Source organism: Tamandua tetradactyla, chromosome 6, assembly GCF_023851605.1.
Source record: "Tamandua tetradactyla isolate mTamTet1 chromosome 6, mTamTet1.pri, whole genome shotgun sequence".
NCBI classification, from domain to species: domain Eukaryota; kingdom Metazoa; phylum Chordata; class Mammalia; order Pilosa; family Myrmecophagidae; genus Tamandua; species Tamandua tetradactyla.
Window position 1 is genome coordinate 14,905,058 of NC_135332.1, and position 16,101 is coordinate 14,921,158.

Below are 16,101 nucleotides of genomic sequence, written 5' to 3' on the forward strand. Positions count from 1 at the left end.
CCTTCTCCACCTGGAGGACTCCTATTTATCCTTCCATATCCAAGAGAAATGACACTTCCTCTGTGAAGCCTTTGCTTTGGTGGAATCAGATGGTTGTCACCTCTCAGCAGCCACCTCCATAGCACCTTGTGCACTACACACATGCAGCACTGTCCCCGGAGTTAGGATAGTTTGTGGATGTGAGCTTTTTGAGTGCAGGATCAGTATCTTGTTGGCCCTTATGTCCCCAGCATCCAGCACCATGCCTGGCACACCGTGGATGCACGGTACATGTACACTTATTGACGAGTTATCGTGCCTCTGGAATGTCCCCATTATTAATAGGAAAGATGCCCCCACTCCATCCCTGCAGCTCCAGGAGGCAGAGAAGGAGCAGGGTTGGGATCAGCTCCTGCCTCCTCTTGATACCAACCAAAAGCGGTGGGTTCTCTGCCCAGTGTGTAGAACAGCCAATCCATGACACTGGGATTTCAAAGAGAGAAAGAGTTTAATGCTATGTGCAAAGCTGGAAAGCAGTTGGTTTATGGGACAGAAAATCTGTCTCCCTGAGTCTAAGGAGTTAAGGGTTTTTATGGATTCAGATAAGCGGGGGCATGAAGCTGTCACCATTACAATTATAAGTATACACAAGGCTGGGACCAGGCTAGAATAAATATCACACCAGAAAGTACAAACAAGGGTGAGACCAGCTGAGTTTCAATAATTTCAGTTATCAACCCTGCCTATTCTACCATATAGAAAGAAAAACACCTCTATAATGATTCAGTAATCATAATCATTTGTTAATTCATTTTTAAATTTTTTTATTGTGCATATAGCATATATACAAAGCAAAGCAAGAAAATAAGTAATAATTTTCAAAGCACACTTCAACAAGTAGTTACAGAACAGATCCCAGAGTTTGTCATGGGCTACCATTCCATCATCTCAGGTCTTTCCTTCTAGCTGCTCCAAGACACTGGAGGCTAGAAGGGGTATTAACATAGTGATTCAGTAGCTATACTCATTTGTTAAAACCTATTTGCTTTGTTATACCTCCTCCTTCTCCTTTAATCCTTCTCCCAATCTACAGGGATCTTTGGGGCATGACTATTCTGACTTTTTCATGTTGAGAAGGGATGTCCACACTGAAAGATAGGGGGATGCAATTAACTGATAATCCTGGAGAGGCTGGTCCCTCTAGGTTTCAGGATTTATTTGATCTAGGAACCCTCTGGGAATTATATGTTTCAGAAAGGCAAATCTAGTGAATGAAACCTTTATCGAGTCTCAGTTCGAGTCCTAGGTGTTCTTAAGAGTCAACAGGAATGATGGCGATTTTTATTGTGTATTAGCAAACCATGGAAATTAGCGCTGTCTAACTGAAGCTTGCAATCCTCAGAACAGCCTCTTGACTTCATTTGATCTCTCTTGGCCACTGATGCCTTACTTTATTACCCTTCTTTCCCCCCTTCTGGTCAGGAAGGCATCGTCAATCCCATGGTGCCAGGGCCAGACCCATCCCTGGGAATCACGGCCCACATTGTCAGGGAGATTTTCACCCCTGAAAATGGCTTGTACCATGTAGTGGGGAGATAAATGATTTTCCTTGCAGAGTTGAGCTTAGAGAGAGAGAGAGGCCACATCTGAGCAATAAAGAAGCTTCCTGGAAGCAACTCTCAGTTCTAGTTGTGGGTAGTCTTAGCTTCTCCCCTACAGAAATAAGCATCATAAGAGCAAGCCTCAAAATCCAGGGTTTGGCCTATTTTCTAGGGAGTCCCCAATGGTTGGGAGGGTACCCGTGGTTTAGTAGATTCGGGAGTCTGTTAGTTCCACACACACACATATATATATAGTATATACTTTTCCCTTCAGGTCATCAGGAGTCTAGGAGTCCAGATTGTCTAAATGAGCTATCCAGAGTGGTTGATTCAGATTAAGAGTTACAGAAAATTTAGATTCTTGACTCAATAAACCTGTCTTTACATTTATTAATTCTTAATTTCTCAGTTACACTCAGATACATAAAGGGGAGCAAGTCCCAATCCCATGCGGATTTTAGCCCTCCATTGTCCAATAGAAATCTAATGTGAGCCACATGTATAATTTCAAATTTTCTAATACCCACATACCAAAAGTTAAAAAAAGGTAAAATTAATTTTAATAGTATATTTGATTTAACCCAATATATCCCAAATATTATCATTTCAGTGATATTGGAAATATCAGAAAATTTTTCCATAAGAAAACTTCAAAACTTAGTGTTCCTTTCATAGTTATAGCCAATTTCCACGCAGACAAGCCACATTTTCAAGTACTCAGTGTCCACCAGATGGGCAGTGCAGGTCTGGATGCAGTTACCAAAACCCCATATCTGTAGCTCAGCGCCCCCATGTGCTTCTCTTTCATCTAACTTCTCCTGCTCACCCCCTCCAGCTATGTCTTACTTTTAAGAGGAAAGAGTAACAGATTATTTTCAGAGATGGCTTGAAAGGGTGATGGAAACTTGACTGTGAATCTTGGCAACATAATAAGCAGTAAGCACGCACAGCTCCTGGGAATGAACTACAGAATGCAGCAATCCTCTGTGTCTTACACCAGCATTCCTAACTCACCCGGTGCCTGCTCCCTCCTGCCCCTGACTAGCCTCCCTTCTTTTCCTCTTCTTTTTTTCCGTGGTCAGTACGATCCCTCAATATGTCTTTATAGTGAAGATTCTACATGCCTTTCCTGTTTGGTGATTGAAGAACGATTAGAATTGGAGCTTTCCTTATACTTGCTACACAGGATTTATTGGGCATTCACCTCATCTTCGGAATGTCGATGCCAACTGATGCATAAGGGGGCATGTATGATTCTCGGGGAGCAGCTTGCCACCCAGATATTGAGAGGCTGTCAGTTCTCTATTACTCTGGGAATACAACTATGGGGCTGGAATTCTACTGGGGGCTATTCCAGTGCTGATGGGAGTGGAGGCAGAACCACCAAAGTCCCACACAGGGACATACCACCCAATGAACCCCCAGAACATCGACACACAAGCCTTTGCCCACACAAGCCTGAGAGTCAGGTGTTGGATGCACAAGATGAGTAGATGGTCCCTAATGGATGGTGTCTCTAGAAACAGAGGCTCAAGTAGGCATCTTGGTCAAAAGGTCAACCTAAACTCTGCAATCTCTTCCAGAGGACTTCCTGATTGGGAGAATGAGCTGTGCCTTCCAGAACATCTGTTGCTTCCTGCTCTCAGGCCTGGGCTAGCAGTGCCTCACCTTCCTTTGGCTGATGCCACCCAAAGATGCCATGAGGCCAGGATATACCCTTCCTGGGAATAGAGGGAAAAAGCTGAGTTGAAACCCATAGCAGTTGAGGGAAACTTGTTCTCTGACAAATCTAGAAGAATTAAGAGAGAAATTGGTCACTGAATAGTCTTAATATTTTCTGCCAAAGCCACACTCACCCAGACTCATCCCTAGAACCTGGAAAGGGATGGTGACTTATGCAAGACTTGAACTGTGAGGAGTCTTCTGTCTGCGGAAAGGAGCTTGCTGAGGGGAAGAGAAAAAGGTCAAGTTCTCAGAGCTGCAGCCCACAGAGAAGCCCAGGGGTGAAGAGGTGGGAGTGAGGGCAGGAATGAATGAGACAAGCCAGAGCACAGAGGATGGTTCCAGCAAGGCTTTTGTAGTAGATATTTTGGTTGCCTCTTACCAACATGCATTTCCCCAAGATGGAACCGCCATCTTTTTTGGGCATCTGCCCTTCTCCATGTAACCCAGGGGAGGATGAGCCTCTCCCCAGCTTCAGGATTGTCTCAATTGCTCAATTAAGGGTTATCTGAGCCCGAACTATGCAGGTAGAACTGCTGGGAGGGTGCTGTGGGAATGTTCCTCAGGAGACGTGATCCTCTTTTCCTCCTGGAAATAATGGTGTCTGGACGTGACTGCTGTCTACTACAGACATCTTAAGATGCAGGAGGAGAACCAGCCTTGGCATAAAGATGGTGTTGAGAGAACGATGAAGATAGCAGGAAGGAACTTGTATTAGCCAACCAAACCGACTAAAACCAGAAGTAGTTCACTGTGAAACCAGAGTGCTAATGAGGACTGGGGCAGCCTGGGGCCAGTGCTTTGGGGATGAACAGTAGAGCTAGGGGGAGTGACAGGCTTCAGACATTCAAACTGGGGAGCTGTACCTGAGACACCAATTTCAGGTCAGAACACTGAAAAGGTCCACAACCTTAGTAAAATGGTGGAGTGGAAATTATCAACTTGCTAGCAACAGGAAACAATTAACAAAATAAAACCTGTCTCTGTTGCAGCTTCAGCTAGAAAATATCATTAATTGTTAATAATGATGGTAGTAGTATTAATAATAGTATACTCATATAATTTGTAACCATGGGGCTGGGATTCAAATTTACACTTCCCACATGGGTGGGGAAACTTGTAAGTAGGAAAAATTAAATGAAATGGCACCATGTTCATACCAGTCTGTGATTCCAGCAGAAGCAGAAACAGTTGTTTCCTAGAGGGAAGCATCCTGCAAGCTACAGATTAAATTTAGTCAGATATGAGCTCCGAGGATAATGCTACCAAGTATAGAAGAAAACAAGTCACCATGAGGGTGAGTCTGGAGAATCAAAATGGTAGATTTAATTCTACGAAGATTTCTGATATTTAGATGACCCGAGAAAAATAGGAAAAATGTTTTATAGATGTAAAGAAATAAAAAAATAAGAGGGGGTCCTGAAAATATGACAAAGGAGTCAGAGGCTGTTTGAAGTGGACCAAGCAGATTTGGCGAAGCAATCTTATAGAACATCTGGATATAAGAAATGGGATCATTGAAACAAAAAACCTAAAGATGGGCTTAACATCAGATCAGTCACTGAAAGAGAAGTTATGATCTGACAAATTCCCCAGAGTGTGCACATGGACACAGGCAGGTGGCAGCCAGGAAAGGGAGGTCAGGAGAAATGGAAGACGGAATGGAAGACCTACCACGCACGTCTATTCCACGGTTCTCAACTGGAAAGGTTCTACCCCTCCAAGGAACATTGGACACTGTCAGGAGACATTTTTGATTGTCACATGAAGGTGCTACAGGTTTCTGATGGAGGCCAGGATGCTGCTAAACATCCTTCCATGTACAGCACAGCCCCCGTGACAAAGAAATTTCCAGCTCAGAATGTTGGGGTGCTGCTACTGAGAGATCCTGACCTAATGGAAACTCCAGGAGGAGGCAGAGTGAATAGAGGGGATACATCTTTATGAGATGATGGCTGAGAACTTTCCAAAGTAATGATGGGACTTAAAGACCCAGATGTAGGAAGAAAACCATCAACAGGCAGGATAAACAAGAAGCGTCCCATGCATCAGAAGAAAAAGACGTCAAAATGGAGAGAAAAGGTGGGCCCCTTACAATGGAACAGTGAACAGACAGACTGAGATTTCCTCAGGATGGCAGTGGAAGTTTGAGGACCGTGAACAATATCTTAAAAGAACTGAGAGAAAATAAATATCCACCTAAAATTGTGAACCCATTAAAACTGCCTTTCAAGAATGAGGGTAAAATAAAAACATTTTCAGATAAAAAGAAATTGACCTTCACTAAAGGAATTCCTAAAGAATATACTTCAGGCATCAATGTCAGCTGTCCACTTAAGACTGCAAAGAACTTTCCTTATATTCCAGATATTTTAAAAACAGAATTGCAGCTTGCTTGTCAGATTCCCCCCGCCCACCTACCCCCACAATTATAGTTTAATGATCATATATGCCTAAGTATGACTTAATTTTCATCATGAACTTTCGTTCTTACCTATGAGATATTTAGAGATGTGGTTCTATATTTCCAGGTAGGTGTGTTGGTCCCCAGTAGTGGGGGATACAGAGGACATGTCACCGCTGCTTCCTGAAATCCTGGAAAGCTGAACAGCTTCCTCTGACAGGCCAGAGATGAGCCAAACACCTGCCTCAAAGGAAGAAGCTAAACTACCATAGCCTACTGTCTCCCAGGCTCTGGGACCAACACTGAATGAGCCAGTGGGCCCATCAATGCCTACCTCCCAGGAAGGGGTCTTGCTTCTTGATGCGCTGATGGGGAAGCCCTGAAGATGGAGTTTAGGCAGAAGTTCATTTCATGTGGTGAGACAGCCTTTTTCCTTTTCTTTTTAACTGAAGCTCCACTCTTAGGATGCTTTCCATACGCTCCTGGGGGTAAAAGTTCCATCGGATATTTGGAGACTTGTCAGGGAAGCCCCTCGGAGATACCATTGCCTGAACCCCAGAGCCCCACTCCTCTCCTGGGTTTAAAAGGCCAGGGTCTGGCTCAGAAGGGTACACACGCCCCAGTGTTCCTGGCACATCACACCCACCCACCTCGTCTCCCAGGGGGACAGGAGCAGCGAGAAGCTGGGGGACAGCCTTGACACGAGGGTGACAGCTGAGAACACTGTGCCCCATCTGAGGGTGGGGAGGCCCACCTGGCCTTCCCCACCCACCTGCCGAGCCGCTGGCTCCCCCCCACCCCTAGGCTGTTCTGGTGGCCTGGCTGAGCGGGTGGGAAGGTGGTGGAGGCAGGGCCCCGGGGCTGGCATCCCCAGTAGGGCGATGCGGGTGCCTGGTGCTCTGTTCAGCCTGTCCCGTCTGAGCAGTGCCGGGATTTCCAGGCTCCTCGCGGCTGGAGCTCCGAGCCCAGTTGAAGGAGGGAGAAGGTTTCTTCTTGGCTGAGGGTCACCCACGGATGGCCCGCAGGGGAGGGGTCCCCATGGGGGGGCTGGAAGGTGCCCCTCTGCTTGGGTCTCTGTCCCCTGAGGCCACCTCTCAGGAGGAAGGGCAGGCTGGCCCAATAGGGGGTGTTGGAGGAAGCATGCATGTGACGCGACAGCGCTTCCTGGTTCATTGCCAAGGTCAGACAGCGCCACTTCCCTAGGTCTTAATCAGCGCCCCCACCCTCCCACCTGGAGGCAGTTCTCAAAGTTCACTGTACAACCCCCCCCCCCCACCAGCACTGAAGGTAGGGGCTCAGGGCCAGGGCGCAGCAGGGGGTGGTGAGCACCCGGGCTGGTCCCCCTCGTCCTCGCAGCCTGGCCGTGTCCTCCCGGGCCGAGGGACCCAGCCTGCTCCAGCCCAGTGCCCGCCGCTCCTCAAGGGCCGCACGCCCACAGGGATGGCAGGGATGGCGCCCGCAGGGTTTCCGTAGGCACAAGTAACAAATCCCAGCTCGACTGGCTTAAGAAAAAGAAAGAGTTCTCTAACCGTCCATCTCGGGACCTCAGGAAGGAGAGGAAACGAGGACTGGTCTCCACTTCCGGCGCTTCCCACGTGTCTGTGGCTCCTCTCTGCGCCCCACCCCAGCTCTGCCACCAGGTTTCCAGCAGTGGGGTTAGGTTGGGGGCACCCTCCTCACGCCCCCGGGGGATCGGGTAGGATGTTAGGGTGTTGCTACCGGAAGACGTGGGAATAAGAGCCCGCTGGGAGGCAATGCCGCCTTGACAGGGTCCTGAGCTGTGCCCCGGAGCTGTGTAGAGCAGAGAGGACGCCCGGGCGGCGCCCCCGAGCCAGGGTGGAGACCCAGAGCTCCCGGCCTCAGCCACAGCCTCCCGAGGACTCGGGGCCGCCCCTGAGGCCTGCCTTTCCTCTGCAGCTGGGTCCCAGCCCAGAGAGGCCTGAGCGTCCATCTAACAGGCTGTGCCTTTGCTCAGACGGTCTGCGGACATGTTGACATAGAGAGGCTGACCCCATTGCTTCTTGGGGACCTTCTGAGACTCCTTCAACCAGAGGATAGCCCCGAGCAAGATGAGCAAGATGGGAACCTTCACAAACACCAGGAGCACATAGCGAGTCCTGCAAGACGGACAGAGGTAGGGAATGAGGAGCCCGAGGCCCTGTCCCCACTCCCAGGCTGTCACCCCCAGCCCAGAGACAAGGCAGCACTACCCAGCTTGGCAGGGCCTGTGACCCTGGGCTCAGCAGCCCTATCTGAAGTCCCCTTGGGATCCCTCAGGTGGCCACCTTAGCAGGTTTTGTGCTGGCCCCACCTTCCTTGCTAATCTTACCCTCTGGGACTCTTTTCTGCCCAGAGTAGTTTTCAGCCCAGTAGGAGCACCCAGAGACCCCCATGCAGGCTGTGCGTTCCAGCTTCTGTGCTTTTACCATTCCCGCTAATGCCAGCTACGGGCACTCCTTTCGGCCACCGAGGCTTAATTACCTTGCCTATCCTGTGGCCCTCGGTGCCCTGAGTACAGAGGTTTGCATCTTATCCCCCTGCGGCACCCACGAGGCCATCAAGGCTCTTTTCATCGACTTATTGAATGGATGGACGATGTTGATAGAAAAAATCTCCCCAGAAAGATACTTTGCTGAGGGCTGGAGTGGGAGGATGGTGGGTGAGGGATCACAGGCGGGCTGGGATCGGTCTCTGTCCGAAACAGGCTCTGGGCGGGGGGACATGGAATTGGCACCAGGTGATGGCACAGGGGCAGAAGGGATTCCCAGCTTTGGCTTCCCCACTGGAGGGGTCTCAGGAAGGGGCAGGAGAAAGGATGGCAGGGGCTCACCTGACGAAGGGGGTCGCCTGGGCGCTGCTGCTGTCAGTCGGCCTGGCTAAGAGATCTGCGTCTTGGTTCATTGGAACAGCTCCCACTGGACACAGGCAAAGTGGCTGGTTAGTGGCTCCAGGTTGGGAGGTATAAGTGCACAGCTCACTGCCACCCCACCCTGCCAGCCGTGCCCCCCAGGAGGGCCCTCTTCCTCTGTGTCTTTTTTGAATACCATCCCTTGGACACACTCTTCTCACTCCCAGCCTGTGCTCATGCTAGGCAGATTCTGCATGGGCTCCCAGACCTTGCAGTCTCAGCAGCTCCTCTGGAGCGCCCCTGCTGCACGACCCCTAAGGCCTTTCTCCCTGAAGCTCCACGTGGGCCACACCTTTTAGTCCCTCTCTGTCCCTTGCTCTCAGGCCCTAATCAATTCTTCAGTCCCCATCTTGCTTCTTGGCTGCACTACTTGGCAGCCCGGGGGGAGGTCTTGCTTGGTTAATGCTTTCCGGAGTCATGCCATCCAGCAGCAGCCCCTAAGCCCCACTCTGGTTCCAATCCTAACGATGAGCGGCTCACTCTGAAATCAGTTCTCCCTCTAACGTGTGAGTGGCTGCTGGGCTCAGGTGTGGCCGAGCACCGTGTGCTGGATGGCAGCGGGGGAGGGGCGGTCCCCAGGCACCTGCAATAGCAGCAGAGCCACGGAGAGGGGCTGAAGTCACAGCCTCTGCCTCGCCTGCCTCTGTGCTGCCAGAAAGACCCCAGAGCCCCTCTGTCAGGGTCTGACACACTAACGCACCAGGGCAGTCAGAGAGGTAGCTTCCTGCACCCCTACCCCCATGCCCTCAGGCAGTGACGGGTCTAAGGTGTGAATGTGAGATGGGCCCCCACCCAGAGGGATACAGGGAGACCCTGCAGATGCCTGAGGCCCATGTGGGTGCTGGCTTGAGAATGCAAGGCTGCCAGGCTGGCGCAGCTCCTGGGAGGGCTGAAGGTCTACAGCCCCAACCCCAGCCCCAGCCCGGTACTGTCTGCTGAGAGCTCAGGGAGCCAGCAAGGGTTGTAAGGGGAGGGTGGCGCTGGGCTCCCACCCCTCCTTAGTTTCTCTCAGTTCCCTCCCCATCCATCTGTCTGTCTGTCTCCGGCTCCCTCACACACACCTGCCCCCCACCCACCCATGTACCCAGCTGTGCCCCTCTGCCCTTGGGGACAAGGGAGGAGCCCCGGTTTTTTCAGTCCTGAGCACCAGAGCCAAATAGTGTAAACGAGAAAGTTCCTACCTGGGTGGACGATCACTTTAACTTGGACCCCAAGGTCAGTTCCGAATTTCTCAATCCCACACCAGTAAGTGTCAGCGTCGTCCTTGCTCAGATTCTGCATGGTCACCGTGAACAAGCGGTTGCTCTGATTGTCGCTGATCAACACACGGCCTTTCTTCTGCAGGTACCCGGATTCGCTGGTCTGCACGAGGATGCGGCAGAAGTCCCAGCCGGCCCCACGGCACCACCACTTCCTGTGTCTCTCCCAGCCCGTGTCGTAGTGACACTGCAAGGTCAATGACCCCTGCTCTGGGCCAGTCACAGTACTCGGACCTCGGATGGAGAAACAGCCTGGAAAACAGAATTCCAAGGCACCGCTGCTCCCACACGGAGCCAGGCCCAACCCGGGGCCCCAGGGCCTTTGCACGGGAAGCTGCCATCTCCTCACACCTTGGGGCCTGCTCCCTGGAGCCTGTGAGTGCTTCCTTCTACGGCAAGGGAGCTTTGTGGATGTGGTTAAATTAAGGACCTTGCAGTTAAATTAAGTACAGTCCAGATTATCTGGATGTAACCTAGAAGTTAGGATTTAAGGGATGATTTTGATTACTGAATCACATAAATATTCCTTTTTACTTTCTGGTGTATTGGAGTAGACAGAGGGGAATACCTGAGATCCCTAAACTATAATTCAGCCACCCTGATGTCTGAAATGATTGTAAAACCCCTAATCTTTTTGCCTTTGTGATTGTAAGAGCAGTTACTCCCGGTATCCAGTCATTTTCTTAAAGGAACTTGTAGGGCAAAGGTCCTAATGTTGGTGAAGGGCTGAGAACTAGTTTCAGCCCCTTATGTTTGTAAGTGTGTTAGCTGGACTCTGCTGTTAAAGAGATGACTGTTCTCCTTCCTTTGGGCATACACCTTTAGTATTGAAATGGTAACTCAGCCTCCCCTCCTTTCCGCTTTTTTCCTGTTAAAATGATAATACTGTCACCTTTTCTGCTTCAAACTTGCTATTTGAAGTTGTAATGACCTCATGTCCCCTCATCTGACCCATAAAAACCTTGAACCCCCTAAACTTGGAGAGACAGGTTCTGGGCCGCTAGGCCATCTGCTCTCCTCCTAAGCACCTAGTAAGAAACTTTTTCTCTCTTTGAAAGCCCAGTGTCTCAGGAATTGGTCATTTGAGTGCATCGGGCCAAAGAATCAGCCTTTGTTTGGTAACCCAGATGGATCCAATATAATCACGGAGGTCTTTATCAATGAAAGAGGAAGGCAGGAAATCAGAGCTGGAGAGAGATTTGAAGGCGGGACACTGATGGCTTTGAAGTCAGAGGAAGAGGCTGAGCCAGGGACAGCAGGTGGCCTCTGGAAGCTGGGAAAGGAAGGCAAGGCCAGCCTCCCCTGGGGCCTCCAAGGGGCCCTGCAGAGCTCCACTCCAGCCCAGCGAGACCCTCCCACACTCCTGCCCTTCAGAGCCGGCAGCTAACACATTTGAGTTGTTTTCAGCCCCCAAGTTTGTGTTAATGCCATGGCAGCAAGAGGAAAACAATGTGGTATTCCATCAGCAGAGCCAACTCAGCACTCCTCAAAGCAGCCGCGTCACTCTGCAGCGTAACTAGAGAAGTTGGTCTCTTCCTTGGTTCTGTCCTCTCATCAACCAGTGCAACTGACTCATAGCCAGATTCAGCCAGTTCTGCCTTGAAAATGTTCCTGAGAGTCATTTTCCTCTCTGCTTCTTTGCTGTCACAGTCCATGAGAACAGCATGAAATTGCAGAAAGAGTGTGAATTTTGGGCACAGAAAGCCATGTCTACCACAAACTGATTAGGAAGGAAACCTTGGTAAATTGCTTAAACTCTCTGAGCCTTGGTCCCCAACTTATAAAATAGCTATGCTGCTTGTCACCTTGCTGGCTGTCTTAAGGCCCGGATATGTGGCACACACCCAGCCCTTGGCACTGCCCCACGGGGAGCCCATCACCGGGCCAGGGCCTCATCAGCCGGGTGATGGAGGCAGGAGGTCCTGACCTGCTCTGGCAGCACCCCACCCTCACCTCCTCCACGATTGCTGCTGGACTTGTGCCCTGAGCCTGCCTCTTCTCTCGGCTGCACATGCCATGCCACGAGCACTCTAAACAGCTCGCAGGGCCTGTCCTGCAGCCACGCCACCTCCCCACCCCTCACTGCCTCGGACGGAGTTAAGATGCTTTCGCTTGGGTCTGGGTTTCCTAGGGACACTGTAACATATTCCCACAAACCAGGTGGTTTGAAACAATAGAAGTGTATTGGCTCACAGTGCTGGGGCCAGAAGTCAGCAGGACTCCCCAGGATTCTAGGGGAGGAGCTTGCCTTGCCCCGCCCACTCCTGGCCACTGACGGCCTCGTGGCCGCATGCCCCGTCTCTGCCTCCGTCTTCTCGTGGACCTGCTTCTCTGTGTGCTTCTCCAAATCTCCCTTTCCATATAAGGACACCTGCCATCTGTTTTGGGGCCCACGCTAGTCCAGCCTGATCTCATCTTGACCAGATGGCACCCGTGAAGACCCCATGTTCCAAATGAGGTCACAGGCATAGGGACCAGGGATTAGGGCTTCAAGTTATCATCTTGAGGAACACAATTTAACCCATAGCAGTTGGGTCTTCGAGTCTCGTTACTCTCTGGATCAAGTTCTCTTTCCAGCACTGCTTCCTGTCGCTCGCTGCTTCCCACTCCCCATGACAACCCACTCCAATTTTCTCTTCTCCTGACATTGCTTGTGAGCCTCCTTCCACTTGGAAACTCCTTCTCCACCCCTGCACTTCTGCTGGTCACTTTTTCCACTTCCTTCAAGGCTCAGCTCTTTTTTTGCAAAGCCTCCTGCCATTGAGAACTGCTTCCTTCCAGTATTCCCATGGCCCTCCGTATGGAACCCAAACGCAGCACTGGTATTTTGTTATTGTTAGCCAGCTCTTTTGTGTGTGTGTGTGTGTCTTACTTGCTAGGATGCTCAATCCAGAAGAGCAGAGATAGTATTTATTTTCTTTCTCTTTTCCCCCTGCCCTCCGCCCCCCTCCAACTCCAGCGTCTTACTCAGCATCTGGCTCAGGGTAGGTACCAGTAAAATTTATGGCTGCTTTTGAAAAGAAGCTGGTTACTATGTGATCTTGACCTCAGTCATTTCAATTTTGGGATGAGATACAATTTCTACACCAATGGATAATGAAGTATAACAGTGTTAATTGCCATACTAATGTGCAGGGCATTGGCGCATCGGACCCCAGAAAAAACATGTTCTTAATCTTAATCCATTCCTGTGGGTGTGACCCCGCTGTAAATAGGACCTTTAAGTGAGGTTCCTCAGTGACGATGTGGCCCAGCTGAATCAGGATGTGTCTTAATCCTGTTGCTGCAGGCCTCATAAGAAGGCCCCTGAGAAAGCGAAGCCAAGGGAGCTGCAGAAGCTGGAAGGAATCAGAACACGGGGGAGAAAGAAAAAGACACTGCCATGTGCACTGCCATGTCATAGAAGAGTTAAGGAGCCCCCAAATCCTGCAGCCAGAAGATACTGACCCTGGGAGGAGGCCAGCCTGCTAGCCTCTGAAACTGCAGGCCAATAAATTCCTGATGGTAAACCAACCCATTGTATGATATCTGTTTTAGCAGCTGAGAAACCGAAACATAAGTTGGTAGTAAAACTGGAAACAAACTCCAAAGCCACCGACAGGGAATTTGGAAAATAAATGATGGCCCATTCACACCGTGGTTAAGAAAAAGACAAATCTTCACATAATGATAGGAAAGAGGTCCAAGATAAAGTATTGTTAAGTTAATAAAGAGTTGTCTAACAGAATGTGTGTGATTCCGTTTCCATGGTTTTCCTATAGTATATACATAGGCGAGAAATCTGAAAATATGTGTTCTAAATTTTACCAGAACTTAGCCCTGAGATTGGGTTTTATGGGGGAAATTCTACTTTCTATATCACACATTTCTATTGCATTTAAATTTTTATGCTATCGTAAACTGATTAAACAAGAATTTAAAAGGAGTCAATTATGAAAAGGGTTGCTAAAAGACAGTAACTGACATAAATTAAAATCAAATACAGGAACCAGCAGACAGGAGCTTTTGCTTTTCTTAAAAGAAAAGTAGCACAGCTATAGCACAAAGCAGAAGTTCCACACTGGCCGTATTTACAAACACTCACAAACAGCAGTAAGTGCTGGTAGTTCTTTAACAGAACAGTTTTCATCAATGCCAGCTTTGGCGACTGAGTCTGACATTAAACACTCATGACGCTATTGGGCCCATTTAAAAAAATTATGTGAGTGATTTTATAAATACAGATTATGATGGGTGGAACTATTAATTAGGCCTACACGCATTATCAAGACTTGGTTTGAGGGAAGAAGGAGTGGAGAGGGGACAACAGCAGTCAGCTTGGAGCAAACTCTGGGGAATGGGGGGTGGGAAGAGTTTGTAAAGCATAAGGCTGTCAGTAGTTCTAAATTTTGATTTTTGCAAATCTAAAATATAAACTTTCTCCTTTGTACCAATCTTTTAGGAAAGCTTGCGACGCATGCAAAATCCTTGGGGGATGGCCTTTTCTCCAGATCTAGAAAAAGGCCTGAGCCCCATGTCTGGGCTGACAGCTGGGGGTGAATGATGCCCAGAGACAGCCGAGGGTGGAACTCAGAACAGAGATGCCCATGGAAGCATTGGCCCCGAAACCGCAGATCGCAGAAATCTGGGGCGGGGTGGGGGTGGGGGCACTGGAATGTTTCCTGGGTGGGGAATGGAGTTTGAGCTCATCTTATCTTGCATCCATGGGACAGGGCATCCTGGCTGAAGCTGGGATGCAGGAAGGCCAGTTCAGTCTTTGAAGAGTGATTTCTGGGTACAGGGAAAGAGCTTGGGGTCCCAATGACAATTTATTGGTGAAAACTAGGCACCTTGCCTAACCACTCCCTTCCCATGTTAATTCACAGAGTTGGGCAAGGACAGGCTCTGTCCTGTCTCTGCAGGACCTGTTAAGCTAAAGTTGAGGAGCAGTTTGGGGGTCCCCAAACTTGTGAATTCTAGGCCCCAGGGAGTCTCACTTATTAGTAGGGTGGTCACAGAGGGCATCTGCCTAACAGCCTCTCTACCATGTGTCCCCTGGTATCATTGTCACCAACAAATCAGCATCAGCTGCCACAAGTCACAGAGTGCCCACAGCCCTCGCTTGCTTATGTCTGATCCGAAGAGTAGGATCCCACAAAGTCCGAGTTAGAAAGGACCTCGGAGGCTTTCCATTCACACCGCAATCCCAGGTCTTAGAACGAGGGACCTGCTGGGTCATGAGCCTCAGCCGGGGCTGGACCACAGTCCCCAAGCTCCCTGGCTGTGCTCTTTCCTGCAGTCCATCTTTGGTCTGGTCTGCCTGTGCCAGGGGGTCAGCCCCCAGACCCCAAGAGAGGACAGTGTGACCCACATATTGCACACATAATGTGGACTTCAGCACAGTCCCAAATGCGCCCAGGTGCCCATGCTGGTTTTCCAGGTGGGGGAAGGAGAACCGAGCCCCTCTCACCTTCCACCCGGGTGCTCCAACCTTCCTGGTTTTGTCGCCTGTGTTTGCAGTCCTCGTCCCACCAGTCCCCCGAAGCGCCCTGCACGCTAAGAGCCTCCTGCACAGAAGCACTGCCCTTTCTCGAACCTCTGGACTTTGCACAAGCAGCTCTGTGTCCCTGAGATGCTCTTTCTCCTCTCTGCTGGAAGAGCTGATGCCCAGCCTTCAAGGCTCATCAGATGACAGGCTTTCTCTAGCTCCCCCAGCCAGAACTGCCCTATCCATTGAGCTCAGCTCTGTCTCTTTCATTGCCTCCCAGTGCGCCCTGATTTTCTTGTTGTTTGTGTGTATCTCCCCAACAAGTCGTTGTGTGGTCCTCCTTAATGGCTGACCCTATTTCTATCTTCCCTTCTTGCCCTTCAGACTTGACGCAATGCCAGGCACGGGGCAGGACCCCAGTGTGCTTTTGCTGAGGAACTCACAGAGCTGCCTCTCCCTTGGCTGACGGGACCCCTCCTCTTGAACGTGGCACACGCCCGCCCTGCTCCTGGGGCCCACACTCACCTGGGAGGCTGAGAATGAGCAGAGCCTGGGACAGCCACATGGTCTTCCTTCCCAACTCCTGCACCTGCTGACCTCCAGTCCCCAGCAAACCCCAGGCCCAGCCGGACGCACGAACCTCCGCCTGAGCCCAGAGGCTTGTACCTTCTTCTGTCCGGCCCGCCTTTGACTTTCTTACTCATGCACTTCCTTTTATAGAATGAGTTTCCTGCTTTTCATTATTCAGCAGAAGGGGTGTC

The 16,101-nt window shown here is 50.2% G+C and overlaps 1 protein-coding gene across 1 annotated transcript; it reads right to left on the bottom strand.

Moving 5' to 3' along the window:
* Positions 1-814: 814 nt before the first annotated feature.
* On the bottom strand, positions 815-16,013 carry CD300LB (CD300 molecule like family member b). The gene is made up of 4 exons (XM_077163738.1): positions 15,866-16,013; positions 9,796-10,125; positions 8,537-8,621; positions 815-7,823 (listed from the first exon to the last, which is right to left on the bottom strand). The coding sequence occupies exons 1-4, from the start codon at positions 15,903-15,905 to the stop codon at positions 7,658-7,660; spliced, it is 621 nt and encodes a 206-aa protein (XP_077019853.1). The 5' UTR covers positions 15,906-16,013; the 3' UTR covers positions 815-7,657.
* Between the last annotated feature and the right edge of the window lie 88 nt (positions 16,014-16,101).

Coding starts and splice junctions, on each gene's coding strand:
- CD300LB (XM_077163738.1), bottom strand. CDS start 15,905: ATGTGGCTGTCCCAGGCTCTGCTCATTCTCAGCCTCCCAG. Junction 10,126..15,865: donor GCTCATTCTCAGCCTCCCAG/GTGAGTGTGGGC, acceptor TCTGTTTTCCAG/GCTGTTTCTCCATCCGAGGT. Junction 7,824..8,536: donor CAGGCGACCCCCTTCGTCAG/GTGAGCCCCTGC, acceptor TCCGTCTTGCAG/GACTCGCTATGTGCTCCTGG.